This window comes from Corapipo altera, unplaced genomic scaffold, assembly GCF_003945725.1.
Source record: "Corapipo altera isolate COAL_440 unplaced genomic scaffold, ASM394572v1 61411, whole genome shotgun sequence".
Lineage (NCBI taxonomy): Eukaryota > Metazoa > Chordata > Aves > Passeriformes > Pipridae > Corapipo > Corapipo altera.
The window spans coordinates 28878297-28900234 of record NW_020884875.1 but is presented as its reverse complement, the minus strand read 5'-3'; the positions used below and the strand labels follow the sequence as shown (position 1 = coordinate 28900234).

General features: G+C 39.9%; 2 protein-coding genes across 11 annotated transcripts in view; one reads left to right on the top strand and one right to left on the bottom strand.

Annotated features, from left to right (window-relative positions):
• The window catches only part of SSBP2 (single stranded DNA binding protein 2), a 136474-nt gene extending 117654 nt beyond the window's left edge, over positions 1-18820 (top strand). For all 7 annotated transcript variants that reach the window (XM_027635198.1, XM_027635196.1, XM_027635194.1 and 4 more), the window contains 4 exons: positions 719-797; positions 2000-2028; positions 4637-4735; positions 7030-18820. In XM_027635198.1, coding sequence (XP_027490999.1) covers positions 719-797; positions 2000-2028; positions 4637-4735; positions 7030-7059 — 237 coding nt within the window. In that variant the 3' untranslated portion in view covers positions 7060-18820. The remainder of the gene's footprint in view (positions 1-718; positions 798-1999; positions 2029-4636; positions 4736-7029) is intronic.
• The window catches only part of LOC113943419, a 22155-nt gene continuing 225 nt past the window's right edge, over positions 9-21938 (bottom strand). Inside the window, exons 1-4 of one of the 4 annotated variants that reach the window (XR_003526313.1) lie at positions 10939-11033; positions 8280-8427; positions 4070-4119; positions 9-915 (exon numbers count right to left, since the gene is read on the bottom strand). Coding sequence is in view for 2 of the 4 variants with exons in the window: in XM_027635199.1 (XP_027491000.1) it covers positions 3831-4119; positions 19715-19825; positions 21037-21113 (477 nt within the window). In the remaining 2 variants the exon portion in view is untranslated. Of the gene's footprint in view, positions 916-2879; positions 4120-8279; positions 8428-10938; positions 11034-18912; positions 19521-19714; positions 19826-21036; positions 21288-21938 lie in introns of those variants that run through there. The other 3 variants (XM_027635200.1, XM_027635199.1, XR_003526312.1) reach the window with 3 other exon arrangements.

Sequence of the window (21938 nt, the reverse complement as noted above, 5' to 3'; positions counted from 1 at the left end):
ATGAATTTAGCTGTATGTTTCTTTGAATTATGCAGCCTTTTGTGTATCCAAACATTGCATTTCCATCAGGTAGCGTTATTGCTAAGTTTTCCATTCTTATGGGTGGCACTTCAGTTGTGGGCCCTTGGGAAAAAATCACCAGTGTAACTTAAAAATAATTATCTATAAATACTGATAAATCATTATGCAGTAAATTGTAGATTGTTTTTGCCATAATGTTGATGTCTTTAATTTTGTGAAGAGGTAAATTTAAGATTAATATATGAAATTGGACAGAAACTGCTCCAGTTGCAAAGGTAATGTGGAGCAGTCAGGGTTTGAAAGCTGGTAATTAATGACTTAAATTAATAATTTAAGGGAGTAATAAAGTTCCCTGTAACTTCAATGGGAGTAGGGCTGGGTCAGCACCAGCAGGTTGGAAAGTCATACATATAGTGTTTAAGTAAATAATAAATTATTCCTAAGTTATAGACCAGCCTACAGAGATGACAGTCTCCAAAAATCATTAAAGTGACCAATAGCAATGATGGTTTTCTGTCTTCATGTGGAAGACCTTCTCTTAAAGGTCTGAATGGAACTTGAGAGTCCCTTCTCATTCAGAGCTGAGACTGTGAATTTTTCCTTTACTGTTTTTATTTTTCCTCTTGAGGAATATTTTCTCTTTATTAGGTTGTCTAAAAAATATTTGTACAGTTTTTAATGTCTGTTCCTTTTGTAGTTTCCTCTGGGACCAGGGTCAGATGGGCCGATGAGTGGACTGGGTGGAATGGATTCACATCATATGAATGGATCATTAGGTAATGACAGTAACTATTGACAACATGGTGAATTGTCAACGGCAGTGCTATTTTCTGTGACTGGTTCTTGGAGTTCTGTGGATGAAAGTGTGTAAAAATCTCCTGAAAACTGGAAAAGCTGAAACAAATGGAGAAATTAAAGACGAGAAAAAAAAAAGCTATCACCTCCCTTAGCACTAGACTTTTTTGGAACAGTTAAAATTCAGCAGTACACACCTATTGCTAATAAAATTACATTTTTTTAAAAGAAAGAATGTCCGTGAAATTTTAGATTACTTTGCAGCCTCTATTTACCTATTTCAATACTAAAATGGATTCTTGGTTTAATTAATATTGATGCACATTGCATTCAGATCAATGAAAACCTTTGTAAAAGGCAGCCACACCTTCTTTCTGTCACTTTCTACAGCCTGATTTCTTAGCTAAAATGAAAAATTAAATTGAAACAGTTGTGGAAGGATTTTACATATACCTGCCATGCACTTAATTATTTTCTTGGACCTCTCCAGCTTTCTGGACCACAACCCTTCTGTTGGATATCTGTTGACAGCTCTTGATGATGAGAAAGAAATATTTTCCCTATTTCCACCAAAAATTATCCTTTGGACTGTGAGAAAATAACTCTTGATAAAATCTATGTATATGGTGGTTTTATAGAGAGGAGGAATCATATTCCTTCTCAGCCTTGATTTGCCTGACTGTATCAAATACTGAGCTATTTCAGTCTTCTCCCACAGCTCCATTTTTTGGTTGTTTTCCTAGGATACTCTTCTAGTTTTGCATTCAGTACTCTTCCAGAATTTGTATTTCCTGAAAATAGGTGTCTTTTGCTGCTAAAATAAGCTTTTCTTGCTACATCCATCCTAAAGTCACATTTCCTTTATTCTTGGCTTTACCTGACAACTACAGCATGTGAAAAAATTAATAGTCTCATACTGATTATATTTAATTTCATTTGGTTTCTGTTACTCTAGTTTTCAGGATCATCTGGTTTCTTCTAAGAGATACTATTATCAGTATGTGTAATACAGCAAAAGTTGATGTAACCTCAAATTAATTGATTGAATTGATTATACTGACTATAAACTTTTCCCAAGTTGGTTATGGTTTAAAATATTTTTGATACACTATATATTTTCTATGAAAAAAAGTATAGGATTAACTTCAGTTCAAAACTGATTAATTGTCTGTTTTAATTTAAGGCTCAGGAGACATGGACAGTATTTCCAAAGTGAGTATCTGATCAAATATTTAGAATTTTTAGAACTATTTTCCCTTGTCTCTGTTACGAAGCTCTTTGTTATGCATCTTTATTTTATTATATCTATATTATGTATAATTGTACCCAGTCCATAATCTGATTTATCATGTTGTAGTTTTCAATATTATTAAGATAAATGGAAACAGTTCTGATAATCAACTCCAGTTAACTGTAAATTTGGGACAGTGTCTTTAGGATATTGCAGGATTGCTTTTGCCACCTTTGTAAGGTAGTGTTAATATCCTAATCATTAGGTTAAATATCCTAATCATTAGGTTTAGTTCCCAAAAGCTGGCTTCAGAAGTAGTTTCAGGAAGAAGCACTCTTTTGCTATCACAACCATTAGCTGGAAATGGATGTAAGTTTAACCTGCAGGGGTTTTGCATCTACAAAAATAATGCTGTGATTGTGTGCGTCACTTCTGTAAAAATAAAACTGCTACATATGTGATCATCATTAACTTGGGAATTAATGAACTTTTTTGGTAAACTGTCATAAATAACAAGGACCCTGTATTCTTATATTTTGTAACATCTTCAGGCTCTGCAGAAAGTTAAGTGATGGATAAAAATGACTACATTGCCCCAGTTGTGCTGTGCTGGGCCATGCAGTGATGGGTTCAGTAAAATCCTCCAGTGATATAATCACCATACAGCACCTTTTTAATTAATGTCTATGGTTTTTCTTCAGTATTTTATTGCAAATTGCAGCATTTTTTAAGGAAAAAAAAAAGCCCAAGCATTTCATTTTCCATGGGATAATTTTTAAAGCTAGTATTCAACTCAGAGGCATTAAGTATGTGCTAGTACAAGTGGCAGGAGCTCTGAAAATTTGGGTAAAAAAATTTACCTGAAAGTCTCATAATCTGTTAACCTTAATGAATAACTCACAGGAATTACATTTGCTTTATGTCTTCTTCAAATAACTGAAAGAAAAATGCTGCTAATTTCAGGTGTAGAGAGTTGTCCATAGAAAATTACTTCACTCAGTATCAGTACAGCTCACAGAATCCAGAGTTTTCTACAGAAGATTTTGATTTAACTGGCTGAATTGCAGAGCATAAAGTTTTTATGAAGTAGACTGGGGAGGATGGGAATAAATTAACTGAAATTATGCATATGAAGTAAACATCAGTAACCAATGTTTATTGCAACGCCCATGGAATTTGTACAGGCATCAAGGCCACACTTAGCTTGGAAAAGCCCAGTTTGTGCTCCAGTGCTGGACCCCAACTGGCCATAAAAGCAGCCTGGAGTCACTATAAAAGGGATTTTGTCAGGAATTTGACCCTTTGGGGCTGGTGTGCTCTAGTAGTAGCAGAATTTCAAAGCTTAGTGCCACACAGAGCAAGATAAAATAGGGGCAAATCTCCCAGGAATGAGCAAAAGTGTGGGAGCATTAATAAAATAAATGTGACAAGGCTTTAGTGGGTTTTAAACTTTATATTCATGGATTGTAAGGCTAGAGGGACTGACATGGTTGTGTAATATGACCTCCTACATCACACAGGCAACAGGGCTTCCCTGAATTAATTCCTGCCTAAGGTACAGTAACTATGGTTGAGCTAAAGCAATAGATATCAATGTTTTTGATCTGTATGTCCTATATCCTTGATCATATTTCCTATATACTGGCTTCACTGAATAGCAGACTTAATTGTCTGATGTTAATAAACTCATTAGGCTTTTAATTGTCATGTATGTAATTAATTTTGTATTTATATTGATATTGCATCCAAGTTTTTCTGGGTTAAAAAAAAGCCAAGGGAAGGACTATGATATATGTAAGCACTTGATCATGAAGTTCATGACTTCACTCCTCCCTTTCTCTGACTTCTCTTTTTCCATCACGAGTCTTCTAAGCATCCCTGTCTTTAATAGGGATGGAAAGGGAATTGTCTGTGCCCCAGGCATGGTAGGGAACTTCAGATCAGCTTTGTAAAGGCACCTGACTAATTGTAGTGTGTGCAATATGTGAGCTGTTGACTCAGAATAATTTCTCTGACAATTACCTTGTTTCACCCATTCTCTTCCTGAACGTTGGAGAGGTAGTTGTGCACTTCTGTAAGGAAAAAAAAAATTATTTTCAGGAGGTTTTAGGTTGTTACTATTTCAGTAAATTATGACCACAGTGAGCAAAGACTCCAGGGACAGGCCCTTGAAGAGGTCTGTGCAGACCAGATCCATCCTGTGTCTTCCTCTAAGTACCTATTTCATAATTCACATATGGCAAGGTACACACTCACAGACATGGCTGCATTTAACCACGATTTAATGTTGTGGCAGAACTTTCTCATACACCTGCTGCAGCCTTTTATAGATTTTCCTGACTTCAGCAGAAGTGGATGCTGGCTATGACCTGAAAACAAGAGTTACAGGTAAACAATCCTTGCTTCAGGGAAGAAAACATTACTTTACAGGCTAAAATTAGTGAGTGAATCATGCAGAACCCTGCAGGCGCTGATTTTTCGTCCTTGAAAACCCCACTGCACCACAGTGCTGAGTGAAACATGCATTTGGCACACGTGGTGAGGCTGAGAATTGAACTGGAATCTTCAACACTTATTCTTATTTAACAGAACTCTCCCAGTAATATGAGCATGAGCAACCAGCCTGGCACTCCCAGAGATGACAGTGAGATGGGTGGAAACTTCCTAAACCCTTTCCAGAGTGAGAGCGTAAGTATTTCATTACATTGGTTGGTGGCTTGTTTTACTTTGTGAACCTTTATTTCTGACTTTTTGTTTTAAAAAAAGAAAAACTACAAGTGCTTGTAGTGCATGTTTTTTAATAGCTTCTAAATTTGAATAAAAACCAAAAGTTGGGAGGTGTAGGTTTGCTGCAGAAATGATTTTTCTGGGTTAAGAGGTCAGTTGTCAGTGAAAGAGCAGGGTTTACACTGAAGTATGTGATTAGAACATCAGTAGATTCCGTGTTGCAAATATGCCATGTGCTATTAGAGCCATAAAAGGCAAAGGTTCCCTCTAGCGTTCATTCTGGGTCAAATTATGCTTCTTTTTTTTTTTTTTTTTAATGAATAATGCTTGAGGCAGCAAACTGTGGTGTAAAATACATTACAGAGCAAGACTGTGGTATTTCCATACTCATGTGCCTGAAGTTGGGTTTCTAAATCCACGTTTAGGTCCCTAAATGGGAGTGTAACTTCATTAACTACTAATTGGTGACCTGCAGCTCAGGAATTACGGCAAGTAAACAGTTTTGTTAGATATCAACACAGTTGAACTCCGTGGCAAATTTCATGGGAATCAGATTTTGAGGGTTTTTTTGGGTTTTCTTCTTTCACTAGTGAAAAGGAAGAGTTTCTGCAAGTTAGCTGTTGGTGGGCATACACTCATGTTGTGTGGAGTGTTAGAGAAAATTGTCTTGTACAACCAAAAAGACCAATGTTTCAGTGTCTGCCAAAACCACAGAGCCTCCATTAAACGTGATCCCCATTCATGGCAGCCCCTGACTCTCAGTTTGGCTGAGAGCACGCAGGCCAGGTCACCAAAACATCGGTCACGGGAAGAGGACATCAGTTATATTCCAGAGAAAATCAGTGTTTTCAGACACTTACTGGATTCTAGGTGCTCCTGGATGCTGTTTTCCTGCCTGGAGGAACCAGGGACCCAGTTTTCTCAGGGTTTTATTGACTTGTGTGCCTACAAGGCTTCTGTTACACATCCCAGGTACATTCTGATCTGCTCTAGGTACCGGTTCCTCTCCAACACGGGTCACACTGTTGTCCTTGGGAATTGCCTTCTTTCTGATTCATATTTTGCCACCTGGCTACTCAGAAAAGGCATTATTATAAAGTCCTTTCTCAGGCAGATCATCTGTTCAGTTCATTAGGAGTTTTGGTTGGGGTGGGGAAAGGTGCTTGGCTAATAACAAGTTAAAAATCATAAACACCTTGAGACTGTCAACTGATTCCTTGTCCAAAGTGTTTCCCCACTTGAGCAGGTGCTTTGCTTTAAGCCTTCTGAGCTGGAGTCCATTCTGTGTAGCTCAGATGACAGGGAAGACCCATTCAAAATGCTTTTTCTATAAGCTTGGACACTTGGAAATGGTCAGCTTGGAGCTCAAGCCTTGGCAGGATATTTATGGCATACCTGGCTTTACAAAGACAAATTTATCTTTTTGTTTTTCTGTTAGTTTTCAAAATGCTGATACTTCTTGAACACCTACCTCTACTTAGAGAATTTTAGGCCAAATTAAGTGCTTTTGCAGTCCATAGCTTGCAATTTAAAAACAAATTAGGTGTGTAGATGTGCAGTTTTTCTAGGCGTTGTGGTGTCCTGTTAATTATTTTAATGAAGTACTGCTAACCTGAGGGCATCTGTAGCTTGTGTGAGGGCTGCAGTTTAAGTTGTGTCACTGTGATAGTGTGACTGCGTGGCAATAGAATTTTTGGGTCACACCAAGGAGAGTGGCCACTGGTCCCTGAGTCAGCATGGAATGACCACTAGTCCCTGATGCAGCTTGCCTCCTGAAACTGGTAACACAAAATAATACAGACTAAAAGCCTAATTTAATCATAGTCATACATATCTTTACTCCTTTCTTTCCACAAGGTAATAAAAAGCTCCCCAAAATATTTCTGTGGTTCAGCTAACCATGAATGCAGCCAGTCTGCCCAGCTAAATTCCCCCAGTAGCCAACACGGGCCAGGAAGGGGCGTGGAAAGCAGCAGTGATGTTTTGGTTCATCACATCACCCAGTTAACACCAAAACAGCCTCCAAGGGCATTGCCTTTATCAGCAACAGCTGTATTTGTACATGAGAGAAGCACAATGGTAGTTACGATGCCACAAATTGAACTACAGCCTTAGCAAAGGCTGCAGCCACAAATTGAGGAGGAAGCTCAAGGAGTGTGTTGACCTCTGAACCCATTGCTGTGGCGCAGATATGGTTTTGGTTCCCTGGGGTGGGGGAGAAGAGATTGTTAAAATGTGGATTGCTCTCTTTGCAGTACTCCCCTAGCATGACAATGAGTGTGTGACCCGCTCACCAGTGTCACCACGAAGACCACAGTGAGTTGGCCCTCTCCAGAGAGCTACTGCAGAAGAAAATTGCTCGTCCCAGTGTACAGTTTAACTAAAGGATCTCAGACACAATCAGACCCACCTGGTTTGTTTTTCTTTTCCTACCATCTCCCCCATTTTGTCAAGGAAGTGGGTCCCATGCTTGAGACAACTGTAAAGAGTGCTGTGACAGACCTGTCCGAGGTGGAACTGCAAGACTGTCTGTGTGTGACATGTGTGTGTCAATGTCGTGTGTGTGTGTGTGACACAGAAACACACACACACATCCAGACACCCACAGGACATTGTAAAATAGTATCACATCACATCTTAAGTAGAAATGAGAAGTAGGGACTTCTATTCCGGTTTTTTTCTCACGTTTACATTTTAATTATTAAAATTTGCTTTCCCTGTCCCCTCTTGAACTGTTCTACATTGCATATATCACTGCTTTATAAGTTATTTTTTAAGTTGAACTCAAATGATAAATTCTTTTGATTTTGTTAATGTCTGCCATTATGGATAGGAATAAAATTGCTTATAAGAGCTTTCATTAACTTGTGTTTGATACCAGCTACCCTGTGAATCACAAATTGTACTGTCTCAAGAAATAGAAGAAAGCTCATCTTAATTTTTTTTGAGAAATTTAATAACTTTCACATAGTTTGGGGATTTTTTTTTAATACTTTGCCTTTAAAAAGAAAAGAAGCACTGAAGGTTATTTTTCTTCTTTAATTGAAGCCTAATGTCTGCAATATCTATTTTAAATGGAAGCCTGAACTTGATACAAGCTTCTCAGTTTATATAGAGTACTATAAGGTTACTGTAAGTGAGCTCCAATTGCTTTAGAATCTAGCAATAAAGAACCGGGCTTCCCCTGCCCTTGGAAATGAGTTTTCTATTTAGCATGGTCTTCTGTAGGGGTGGTAGTTAGTGGAAATACAGTAGAGTCCTTATCACCAAAACCCTTTCTAACAACTTACAGTTATGTTTCTCGTTTTCAGTGATTCTCAAATGCATAGTAACAGTTCATGGTCCTAATTATAAACAGTGTTTCACAAGCCCATTCTGTGAATCAGATCACCATGCTGCTGCTTGGGTGTGTGTTTTCTACCATGTCTGCCAGAATTAATTCCCCCAAAACTTTCCAGTCAGCAGCCTTTTTTGGGCCAAAATGTTGCAGTACAAAAGGTCTTACCTTTTGCCATGAACAGAAGAGGAACAAAGCTCTGGGCCATTTTAAGAGTGGAACAACCTGTTAGGTGTGAAAGCTGAGAACAGAAGGGAGAAAGAGGTCCTAAAAGAAATGCTTCTGGAAGCCGTCCCATATCTCCTGAGGCAGAGCTCTGAAACCAAGATTATGGTACATTTATTTAGTTCCTAGTGATTCACAGCTCCCCCAAGAAAACAGAGGTTTTCAGTTTGTAGTGATCAACAGGCTGATGATCAGCAATGTGGGCACAAAGTGGCTCAGCAAAAATTCAGGCCACAGACAAAAAGCAGATTTCCCTCCTTGGGCTTACAGGCAGAAGAGCCACTTAGAGAGGAGGAGCAGTTCTGGGGTGTGGTATGTCCATGTGCAAGGGGATTTTTTTTCATGAGTTGTGATAAAGGAGCATATGGGATAGGCTTGTTGTGATGGCAGCTGCACGTACTGGGATGTGTAAGGAATACTACAATCTCCTAATAATTTTTATTTCCATGTATTATATGTGTATATCATATATGGAAATAAAAAAGATTAACACTTCACTCTCTTGTTAGGGCTATTCATGCTCAGAGGCTTAAAATTATGTTAAAGTATCAAAGATTTTGGTAGCATTACCTTTTAGTAATAAGAACCACTTTGATTAGTTGTAAACATCAACTATATAGTCATTATATGGTTTTGTAGACTGTATTCCCAGTGATTATGAAGGTCACATTCATCTGTTTCTCTTTGGATAACACTTTGTTGCTGTCTCCAAAGATGGAGACACTATTGACTTGAGTTACAAACACAAAATCAGGTGTTAATTTCCTCAGACCCTTTGCTGTTGTCACTCACACCACTGGTGTGTTCCTGGAGTCCAGGTGTCCTTGCAGCCTGTGTTGACACCTGTATTATCTATGGTAGCCTTCCAGGAAGGACCTGGGGACTCTTTTCTGCCCAGTTCCAGTCAGGTGATGTCACTGGCTCCTGGACTGAGGTAGATGGGGGCTGTGAATCAGGTGTCAAAGCCTGTTCACACCCCAGGTAAGTGTCCTGTTGGGCACTTTTGCAGGATAGAAGTCTGGTCACCAAAGCTGTCAAGGAAGCCCCTTATATGGAATCGCCAACATATACTGGATATTGCTATCAAAATATGTTATCCTCATTTTAATACATGAGTAAAACGTCCTTTCAGGCACCTGATTTACTTGGTGTGTCCAACATTTCTCATACCCACATAGCCCCACCGACAGCAGCTGATTTTTTTTTTTAATATGCACTGGGCTTTTTCCTTGTTCATTTTTCTTTCTTTTGCTTACAAATCCTTGTAGGATTTTCATCGTACCTTGAGTATCAGTGTGGAAAGAAAGACTATTCCCAAGCACTGAGTTTTTGTTTCTTACGCTCCAGATATCAGGAGCAGTGTAACTGCTGTTTGTCCTTATGCAACAGCATTATTGATAATGTCAGAACTTGTCCAACTCTGGGAGCAATTTTATTTTAAGTGGTGCAGGATAGGTTTTTTCCTCTGGGCTTTTAGATAGATTTTGCTCTTTAATATAGAAATAGATAATGGTGAATCTTTAAATGGGTCTTTCAGACAAGTTTAAAATAAGTCTTTTTAAAAACAGAAGTGATTAAATCTTAGAGTAGCAAAAATAGGGAGTAGGACATCTTTCATACTGTGAGAACTCTGGCAAGTATTCTGGCCTTGTAGAAATCAGCTGAAATTGGAATTCACTTGTGAACTTCACAGTGAAACCAGTATTTAACGTGCTGCATAAAGCTATGAAAATGAGTATTCTTACCCAGATTTATCTGCACATCACCCAGATTTTATCACCATGTCTGAGCCTCGTACAGGCAAGAACAGGGCTTGGGGCAAGGAAGAAGCTGTCTGAATCACAGGTAAAGCACATGGCCTGACATGTGGATCAACAAAATATCCAGGTATTTGCATGTATGCCTGAGCAAGAGGAAGACCTGCAGTTGCACTCCAAAAAAAGTGCCATTTCTTATTTGGTTGCAGAGCCCTAGTAAGTTCAGTGCTGAACTTTTTATTCCTTTTTTCCCCCCTTACCAGTCAAAATGACTTTTCAGCTGATGTATGTTGCACCTAATTTCTATTTCTCATATCAGTTAATTATTTTTGAGTGTTTCCTCCTGTTCCTGGTCAGCCCTGATCTGTTGTTATGATGGCTAAATATGGATTGGATTCTTCAATATTTGACCCTACACATTCGCATTTCAATAATGTAAAATATAGCTTAATGATGTAAAAAGTACAGGTAAATTTACTTTTCTTTAATTCACTGTAAGTGATCATATAACTGTGGCTCCTGTCGTGCTTGGACCTTAAGGATGGGAATCCTGACAAAGTACAGTTCTCAAATAAACCCCCCAAAATTATTTCAACAGTGACATCTCACACCAAGGATCTAATTCAGGATTTAATGATCCAAAACAACTACAAAAATTAAAAGACAGATGACTTAGATTTAGATTTTACTCTATGCAGCTCTCTCTACTTTCAAGTTATTATTGGCACAGTCCTACAGGCTGCTGCTTGTGCCAGTTCTCCTGCTGAAACTTGGATGAAACCACTCAGATAAGGTCATTTTTTGGGTAGGACTTCACCCTGATCTGGGTCAAATTTGTAACTTACCTAAGGTGTGACATTATTTGGTAAATGTGTAAACTGAGTACTTAGAACAAAATACAGAGGGTCCATTGAAATTACTGAAATGACGTTTCAACGTGAAAAATAAGAAAAAAGTATTTAAAATACCACTTCAAACACATGCTTGCATATTGTCTATATATTGGGAACAAATTACCAAATTTAGAGATAAAAATGGATCATCTTATTCAGCACATTAAAACTCTGGTCCTTCCAATGAGTTGGCCTTGGTTTGAAATTAAGCCTGCACATTGTTGATTTTAAACAGATTTAAGAATACAGGAAATTTCCTTCAGGAAAGTAGGACTGTAATATGCTAAAACCGTGCTTTTGAGCATGGATGGTCTTTCCTAAGCAGACATTATTTTACAGTTATCACCAGTGCAGGAGCATTTATGTATCAGTAGTACTGACATGCGGAGCAGATTTGGCTTTCTTCTGTTTCTTACTTTGTTAGAGCTTTGTTCACTACTACACTGACTATTTTTGTGAATTTGTCCTTCCACCTTGTTTTAAATCGTGCAGCCATAGTTACCCCAACACAGCCAACAGCTTTGCAGTTTTAGTCCAAACTTCTGTTTGGTCGCTGTTCTTCATTTAAGCTTGAAGTGTGTAAGAAAGCCTCTCATGTAATGGGAAAACTTGCCATAAAAATGTATAAAGGTTTTCTTGGGTACATGTTTTCACATTTAATAAAAACGCAGTTTTCGGTTATAATTTGAAGTGGTCAGTTTCTAGCCACTATTTAATTTTTGTGTGAAGAAGAAATTGAGAGAGAAAAAAAAATCACTTTTTGAGTTTTTGTTTTGCTTTGGTTTGATTTTTTTTTTCATATTTGTTTGAATTCAGTGTCATAAATGTTTGCTGAAAGATGTGGGTTTTGGGAGAAATCAGATCAAAACCACATTTGCTGCCTAGTTGTAAGTAGTACAGGTGGACTTGGTGTTGAAAGCTCCTGCCACATCCCCAAAAGCATATCTCTTGATATCTCATTTGGGTGGCTTTGAATGAACCTGATTCACAAGCAGTGATTTAATTTGTCTGTCCTGTGCTTTCAGTGTGTCTCATGGGAGGTCCAGGGTTCTGTGGTCTCAGGAGAGTTGACCGAGTGGTTGAGCAAGCTTGTTCCCAGGGTCAGGGGGTTCAGGACCCGGGGATAATCCACCAGGAATAAGGTGTTTGTTCACTACCTCGCTGTTCTCTTGAGAACTTGCACAACTCTTCTTGCCAGTAGGTTCTGGGGATCCTTTAAGATTTTACATTGCTGAGACAAGAAGCTTCATTTTGCTAAGAGAAAATCCTGGCAGTTTTTAGCAACAGTTTTCGTACGAAAACAGCTCAAAACATGGGGATTTGGAAAGGTGATGTGTTTTCTCAGTACCCTGAGTGTGCTAGGAAATAGACTGTACAACTTAGGAGTTTGGGCTGTTACAGAGATACTGAAATCATCAGTAATTGCTTTTGATGGGAAAAATCACTGGCTGTGGAACAACTGCTCTGATCCTTGAGGAGTCAAACTGTCAACTGGGTGAACTGGATGTTTTAGGCTTTTTTTCCTGTTGTTTAATCTTCGTGTTTTATCCTCTCTCATTTGGATTTTCCCGTTAAATGTACTGTGCCAGATCTTTGCACAAAAATAAGAGCATTTTGCCCAATAAACCTGCAGAAAGTTGTTCACATCTGTAACTACAGCCCTGCTGTAGACAGTTTATTTCATTATAGAGACTTTTGACCATAAGAACAGATAAGGAGTGGCAGTGCAGCATCCTGACAGCTCTCACTGCTCCAGATCAGGAATGCTAGCATCCCACAGACTCCCAAATTAGGCTCACCTAACAATGGCTCCTAACAATGACATAACATAGCTTGAAATAAAAAACGATTCTTGTCATGCAGATTAGAGGAAATAAAATCCCAAATACAGGATGTATTTAATTAAGGTAGAAGTACACTAAAGCCATCTCTAACAGGAGCACAGAGCACATCCAACAACTTAGAGGGAAAGCAAAGCAGCATTGCTAAATTGTTGTCAATAAACAACATTCAAAAGCAATTATAAGCTATTTTTCATTTCCATTTTTCAAGTCTGTTTTAATTTTTCTGATTAACTTGTAGTTTTGATTTGATTTGAATTTATATTAATAGATAAGGAAGAGAACACAAGTTCCTAAACTAGAGCTGGAATTACAGACATGAAATAGTGGCTTGAGTAAAGCTGGAGCTTTCTGTTAGTTAAGAATCAAGTAAATTTTTTTATTATTCTTTTTCCAGGACAAAAAGCATCCAAACAATAAACATTTTTAGCCTTGTTGTGGCTGTTTGAGAAGTGTGAATCAATGCTATGCTTGGAGACCAGTTTTCAGGGCTTTTTTTTGTGGCAAGTATCCCCGTGCAGTGCATCTATTTTGTGCATGTTTGTCTAAAGCTACCAAAAAACCCACCTTTTTTTTCCTGAACTTCTGTACATACATCTGGTTCTGGTGGGAAGAGGAGGAAGATTTGGTAGCTGGTGGGTTAGCATATTTATGTGAATTACTTAAAGCATTAGTAAACTATTGTCAACTCTGTTCACATTGCACAAGATACTCTGTGTAGTCTACTGCTGGTATTATAACCTAGGTGATCAGTGCATATTCTGTAAATTCCTGTAGGTTTTGTCTAAGAAATCTTGTCACCACTGCTTACTGCTGTAAATTCTTGTTTTGAAGCAAGAGGTGGCATTTGATTGTACAGCCATGTGTATTATATACTGCAACAGTCCTTGTTCTGTCCTCTACACTCACTGTCCACACAGAGTTGAAGCTCTGTTAAGCATGCGTAATGGTTTCAGAATTTATTTCAGACAGCAGATCTATAAGCCATTTACAGGAATATTAAATGTAATGTAAGAGAATCCAACCCAGTTCATACCCTTTCTTGAGAGCTGGCGGTTGGATTTTAGCAGGCAGCTGCAGGTCAGCAGGTTCTGTGGCATCCCAGCTGCGGCTGCCTGCACACCTGGGAGGTGTCACACCTGGGCAGGTGTCCCCTGGCAAAGGGGTGCCCCAGGTACAGCGCCTGGGAAGGCTGCTGCCTTACAAAGACGTGTGAGCTAGTGTCTTTGTTTTTTCCCAAAAACTGCATCAGTGCCAAGACTGAAACCCATCTTTAAGGGTATGCAGGAGGTACGGTGCTGTCCTCCCTATTGTGTCCTCCTCCCCACCCACCACAGGCTCCACCTGAGGTGGTATTTTAAGGAGAATTTAACTCTCTGTCTGTTGAGAGAGAAAAGTAACCTGAATTCTTGGACTATGGATTCTTTTTTATAGTATTTTATGATGTACAGCAAAGACCTGAAAATGTCTGTGTGTTCTTTGCTGGTTTCTGACATCAGAAATTCAAGTCCTGTCTAGTCTGAAAGGCAATGATGGGAAAGGTGGAAAAGCTTGGAAAGTTGAAGGGGATTCTTACTTGGATTATTTTAAATGTTTTTATTGATAGTTTAAATTACTAGATTAATCTCTTGAATCAAGGCAGTCTTAATGACTTTGCACCTTCACCATTTCATGTAAGACTTGGAGAACTTGCAATAAATGTTTCTCACACTTACAGTCCAATATGTAGATAAACTCCCTATATTTCTAAGATCAAAAAATATTTCTACAGTTACTTCAGCCCTTTACAGAGAACAACAGGGCAATCCCAATCCCATAATCCCAAGTATTTGTAGGTGTATTTTAGACAAAGAATGACTTTCAACATCATAAATGAAACAAATGTTCAATGTTCCAGTCTCTGGAAGTAATGGAAACCTCAGTAATTTTGCAAACCAGCAAGAATTAAACTTGTCAATATAAATATTAATGTAGAAAGTGCATGCAAAACTCGATACTGCCTCTGACCTTAAGCATTAATATTGATAATATTGGGGATCTCACAAATGTTGTGTGTTACAGAACCGCTGTATTTCTCCTCAGTGTGTACTTCATCTTCATTACTGACAGCTACCGCAAAGAGCCAATCCATGCCGTAGCTGAGGCGTGGAGATACAAACTTCCCACAGCATCATAAATACGTGAACATGTGTGTGTGTTGTGTTAGGATGAGTAACCACTCCAGCTACAAACTCCTCCAGACCTTGTCTGTATTTTCAGAGCAGCCTGTGGGATGGGTTTGGGAAGTCAGCAGCCTGTGTGGATGCTGCCTGACAGCGATCCCACCCCACATGGCCTCGGATCTGGCTTTGGGGGATCATCATGAAGTCAAGCCTCACTGTTTTTTATCTGTGAAAAGTTCCTTGCCAGACTGGGAACTGTAAAGACACGGATAGTGTGGGTCACTGACCCAGAGCGTGTCTGCATTGGAGCCTCAGGCAGGACTGTGACAGACAGTTTGTCATGGTGATACTGTGCCACCACATCAGACTTGTTTCCGCTCCACACTGTGGCCTGATTCATCCTGCCATAATCTCAGCTGGCTAAAAATTACCATCCTGGGTCTCCTGTGTAAGTCAGAGGAGGGACAGGAGAGGAGATGCCTCTGGAAGATTGTATGATGGCATCAGCTGCCCCCGCCACTGATGAACAGCTGGAATTAGGTGGGATGAATCCATGAGTTTACAACTGCCTTTAGATACCTCTGCACAAAAGTTTATTTATTTGAGCTTGGTAAGGACAGGAACAGTGCAGGTTCTTTGAACCTGAATCTGAGCGGCTTACAGATGAGTTTCTGAATTCAATCTTAAACATTAGATTTCTGCCCCATAGTTGCTCTTTTATTTTTACTGCAGGTTTTATGAACAGGTGTAACTTTAACTAACTTGTTGGAAGGTTTACACCTGCCTAGAAATGCTCACCTTTATTTGTTAAGTGGGCTCCCTCGTTGCCTGCACCGATTCATTTATTGTAAGCAACACATGAAGAAACCATTGCATAGATCAATCAACACCAGCAATAGCGTCTGCAGCTTTTAAATTCACCTGTGAGCTTGGAACTAAGGTATTAATGTTCATACTTTCCGGGTGTGGCTAAAGATTCCTTTCCTGAGAGCATTAAGGAATAAATCTAGGAGGTTGTGGTTGAGGATTGAGAGAATACATGTAGCAATGGCAGTTTATGTTGTTTTGTTTTCTTTCTGTAAAAGTGTGATAAATGTATTGTGATTTCATGTGCTGGTTTGGAGATGAGGGAATATCCTGTGCCAAACAGAGCAGATCTCTGCAGGCAGCTTTACGGTGGGTTGGCAAAGCCTGTTTACAGCAGGTTCCAGCTCAGGCCTGCACCGCACCCATCTCATTCCAGTTCACTTTGATACCTTCCTTCACGCGCTGCTGGTACAAAATCCTGACAGCAGTTGTATGAGTTCTTGTTGTGATCTTAGGAACAGGTGAAGTTTAAAAACACAAATGTTGTAGCTTGCACCTTTCACCTTCGTGGACTGTCCATGTCCTCCCAGCTGAGCTGGGACAGCAGCCGCCTCCCCAGTTGCCATGTAGCTCCATCCCACAAAATTAGGTGTCATTTTTTATGAGTTTAACAGGAGCAATATTGATCCATTCACTTTATTTCCTAAGTTGTGAATCACTCAGTGCTGGAAATGATACACGTCTTGTGTTGCTATGAATAGAAAAACTGAGAGTTGTGTTTTAGGATGTGCTGGTATAATCCCTGCCTGCTGTTCAGTGTTTCGAGTACTGAAGTTAACCAAAATGTTACCTTCGTGGATTATCTCAGCCTCAGCTCTGTGTAAAAATGGGTATGAATTTCCAGTTGCTGTTCCTGGTTTCTCTGGGCATTCTGAGCCAAAGGTAAAACAGTGGGAAAGATGGTTGTGGCAGCCACTCATTGACAGCTTTTCAGATAGGTAAGGCCATTCTGTCTGTCATCTGACACTGTTCCAGTTTTTTCACTGGATCATCGTGCTGTTGAATATCTCGATGGGTGTTGTCAGCCAGTGGAGGGTTTTCACCAGGAAGGGTAAAAATGTAGCAAGTAACAAGCTGTCTTCTCCAGAAGTCATTTATTTGTAGTGCTTCACTGTCAATAACATTTGTACCTTCAATTATTATTGTACCGTTCAGTATCTTGAGGTGGTATGAGCAGAAATATATGAATATATATAATTTACAAGACATATAGGCTTGTATTGTGCCTTTGTAATTCTCTTCAGCTTCAGTATCTATACGCTACAAGCAGACAAGCTTCCCTCTTTTGGGGTGTTCTTTACTACAACAGTAGCTGATGGCTTCATTAATACTGACTATTTTAGTCTTCTGGGGCTAACATTTATGTTTTTCTTGGTGAAAATGCCATAGTGCCCTCAGCAGACGTAAGCACAATGACATAACACTGCAGTGCATGCTGTCTCTTAGCTTCTCTCTACATGTGCTTGCATGTTGGAAATTCAGAAGTGCTGCTGTATAAAATTGCTACATTATTTACCCAATACAGGTGTTCTTCTGCATCCCTTTTTAGCTCAAAACTCCTGTTGTCTTGGAAGTTAGTGATGGCTCAAAAGGGGGTTTTGGCTGCGCAAAGGATGCAGGGAGCAACTCCTAAGTAGTTTACAGGCTGCTGTAAATGTCTTTTCGGCAAAGAAATGTAGCATTTTAGCTGTAAATTCCTAGTGAAAACACTGAGCGTGCTTATCACTTAAGATTTTAATGGAAAAAAAAGGTGTCAGACTGTGTAATTTTATCTCATCTAACTTTGACACTTAACCAGTTTTACCTGCGTGTTTATGCTACACCAACCAACACAGACCTGAAAGGTGACAGCCTTGTCTTAGTACTGCAGCTACTCAAGAAGTCACGGTTTTCCAGAGGTTCTGTTTGGATCTTTTGTTCCTTTAACACATTTTCATTGCAGAGGTATTTTTCTATAGAGTTACCTGAGGCTTTCTTTAACCAACACAAGAGTCTGTAGCCCTCTGCACTGTGAAAGGCAAAGCCCTGTGGGGACACTCGGGGTTCGCACTCGCCCAGCAAATTAGCAGAAATTTCACCCAAGCCATAAAAGCCTCTTATGTTAATCTCTATTTATGTAATTAAAGCAATTAGGGGTAGAAGCTTCAGGAATAATGAGGTGTCTCTATCATTCATTTACTCTCTCTCTGTACTTCCTAAGGATTTAAGGGTTCTTTTTCCAAGGCTCAGCTGTGTTTCCTCAAACCAGTGCAGTCCAGGCATTGTGTGAGGTGCAGTTTATGGAGATAGCATTGGAGCGTGAAAGATTTACTTCTGGTAGCAAGGAATAATCTGTGTCCCTGTGGACATGGACACTTGCAAACAAGTCTGATACCGAGAATTAAAAAAAAAAATAAAAAAATTGAAGATGGTACCAGTACATCAGACTCTGTTCTACAGTGGGGTTTTTAGCTTTTGTCATTTGTATTTTATTTTGTGAAAAAGGAGTTGGGGGGATCTCAGATCACATGGGGAATATTAGAAGTATATCACTCAACAATCATTTTATAAAGTCTAACTTCAAAATGCACTATGATTTATTACAAAAGTATATTTTCTTCTGTTTGCCGACATGGTGGTTCCATTTTGTGATAAGTTAAACTCAGCAGTTAATTTGTTGCACTGCCTGGCTGCATGACTTCATCCAGTGTACATACGTACCTGTGCAGCATTACTTTTGGGGTTTGTATTTGAATTTGCAGTATTGATTATTATTTTTGTATTTTACTTTGCCTCTGTTATTGGAATTGTAGTAAACATAATTTATACATATGATTTTACAACTGTTTTGCAACTGAAAAGTCTCCTTTAAATTGTAAAGTTTTATTGATGGATACTCATTAAAATGGTATAAGAATTATATTAACAATTGTTTTGTGTTTTGATGCTCTCTGTACATAAATATATGTCTATTTATCTGTTTAATGGTGCTTGTGTCTTGCAATTTTGGATACATTTTAGAATAAAGTTTCATTTTACAAGAAGTAGTTGTATTTTCACAAACTGTGTAAAAAAAAAACTTACCTTTTTTCTATTAATAACTAGGGTTATGAAAGAAGCATACATAAAACATTTGTAACTTCAGGCAGTTATATATTTGTTTCAAGAATATAGAAATGTGCAGTCTACAGAGATGCACAGCTGTATGTTGCAGTTGATTGACTGCAGTAACTGACATCTGTATTTAAAATGTTAACAAAAGGATGCATTTTGGAGCACTAGGTCTCATGGCTTTGCAGAAGATTTATTCACATCTCATACTGAGCTAATCTTTTATTAACAGGAAAAGGTGCACAAAGATGCTTCCTAGAGGTTGCCTTAGGGCCATCTACCTTCACCTGTTGGTATTGCCACAGGTGCTGTTGTAACTGTGCCACAAAAGGTACTTTTTCGACTGGGAAAACATTGAAAAACACAAATCCGCTCTGTGAACTGGGGTCAGTAACTTAATTTCTGTTAATTTTTCAGCTGTGAAAGGAGAACAATATTGACTTTGCAGGTTATCTTCTGAGCACAAGTGCACCAAAAGCTGTAAAATACTCCATTACTCCAGTGGAGACTGTGTAAAAAGCTTCAGTGGTTCCTTTGCAGTCAGTTACACTCCTTTACCTTCTTGCTCCTTTAGCTGGAGCGCAAAAGAAATGCAGCTTAGGAAAGCAGAGGCTCATTTGGGAAAGTTTTTCAAATATCAGCTTTCCCTTGCTCTAACAGAAGAAACAAGTTACCTTTTGTGTTTCTTTAAAACTCCTCACCCAAGCATCTGCTCCTCCACACACTCCAAAAGGTTATAAATGTGAGCAGATTTAGATTTTACTTTACCTATATGTGATTCTAGAGGCTCTGTAGCTCCTCATCTCACAGCAGAGAACAGATCTATACTGGGTCAAACACCTGATCACCAGGTCAGTGTGAAATGGAGGTGAAAGCCACCTGTGGAAGAACAAAAAATGAGCATTATCTTAGAGAACACCTGAGCATGACAAGGTAAACCTGGAAACAAACTTAAAAATCACTGGCCCAGACAGGTGAAACACAAGTTAATGGGTTTTTAAAATAGGAAAAAGTTTAGTTCTGTTTACAGACTCTTCCATCTGGCACCCAGGATCCATGGTGTGAAAAGCTGATAACTTGAGTTTTTGTCATCTGGACTGAGCAGATGAGGAAGGAGAAAACACTGGCTGCAAACCTTTCACAAACCCTGTTCAGGTAGTGAGAACGGGGTGTGCCACTGCCACTGTCAACAAAGTCTGTTTCTTCCCTTCACAGAAGCCAAAGGAAAGAGATACCCGTACAAACTTTTCTTTTTCTGAAGCAACAGAATAAAAAAAAAGGTAGAGAATAGCACAGCATGCTGATTTTCACAGCCAGGATCCTCTGGAATGCAACAGTGTGGCAACAGCCATCCTGTTGCTTGCTAAAGGAGTATGTGACACACACACTTGCAATAGCTGTGCAGTGATAGTAACAGACAGTGTGGGAAGAAAATCCCTACTGCACTGAGAAACTCTGTCTTGATTGGTTAAAACTCAGATTTTCCTGGCTGCTAAGGTTAAAACTGACATTGTTAAAGCTGGATCTTTAACAATGTTTAAATGAACAAGCGTTCATGATATAAACTCATTTATATATGTTTTTAAGAAACATGGGAAGCCTTTCATTGGAATAGCAACTACCAAGAGGAAAGGCTGTAAGGAAAGGCTACAGAAAGCAAAGCCTTGCTGCTGTATTAAAACCATGCAGGAGCACAGAGTCAAATATAAGCCCTGCAGTCTTTCCTGAAAACCATTTACAGTTTACACCTTCTGCTACATTGAAGTAACACATCAACTCCAGGGACAGCGGGTGACAAGCCCAGAGCATCCCCAAAGTGGATGAGCCCTCAGGAGCAATAGCACTGTATCCATGCCAGTAGTAAAACGTTGACCCTCCTGACTGGTCCAAAAGCGATGGCTCTGCTCTTACTCAGGTGGGATTTTAACAATGTGCAGCAATATCTATACCAGCTGTGTGTGGAGGAGGAGGTAAGAGAAGGAGCTCTCTGTGTGCTCTCCAGTTACTAACTCCTGCAGGAATAGGTAACTGGGGCCATGGTTACTGATGTGGGCATTAAAAATTCTATACCAGCACTGCCAGTGGCTCACCTGCCTGAGAGGGGAACATGTCTTCCCTGGACACACCTGCTGGGCTGTCTAGTTGGTAACAACGTGAGAGAGTAAGACTTCAAGAAAAGGAAATAAAAATGAAAACATGAAGCTGATTATTACAGAGATTTTGGTAGCAGTGCACACACCAAACCCACCACGGGCTTGTGCTAGGCCATGAGGTGACCCCAGGGGTCCTGGAGCAGGAGCGATTGGACACCTACTCCATGGTGCCCTGAACACACCTAGCACCCTTCTATTGGAGTTGTTCAGCTTGGAGAGGCAAAGGCTGCAGGGAGACCTTAGAGCACCTTCCAGTGCCTCAAGGCACTAGCACAAGAGAGCTGGAGAGGGACTTTATACCAGGGCATGGAGTGATAGGACAGGGGGGAATGGCTTCAAACTGAGAGTACGTTTAGATTAGATAGATATCAGGAAGAATTTCCTCCCTGTGAGGGGGCTGAGGGGCTGGAATGGATTTCCCAGAGAAGCTGTGGCTGCCCCATCCCTGGAAGTATCCAAGGCCAGGTTGGACAGGGCTTGGAGCAACCTGGGATAATGGAAGGTGTCCCTCCCTCCCGTGGCAATGGGTGGAACAAGATGAGCTTTGAGGTCTCTTCCAACCTAAACCATTCCACGATTCCCCTCAGCCCCGACGCCCCCTCTTCCCTCATGCCGGGCACCTCTTTTCCCTCAGCCCCACCCTCCCCCTTCCCTCGCCTCTGGGAAGCCCGGTCCGTTCATCTCCCGGCACCCCTTTTCCCTCATTCCCATCACGCCGTTCCTCTAATTCCGGGGACCTCCTCCGCCTCATCCCAGGCATCCCCTTCCCTCATCCCGTCCACCCCTCTCCCCTCACCCCGTCCCCCCCCTTCCCTTCACCCCGTCCCCCCCCTTCCCTT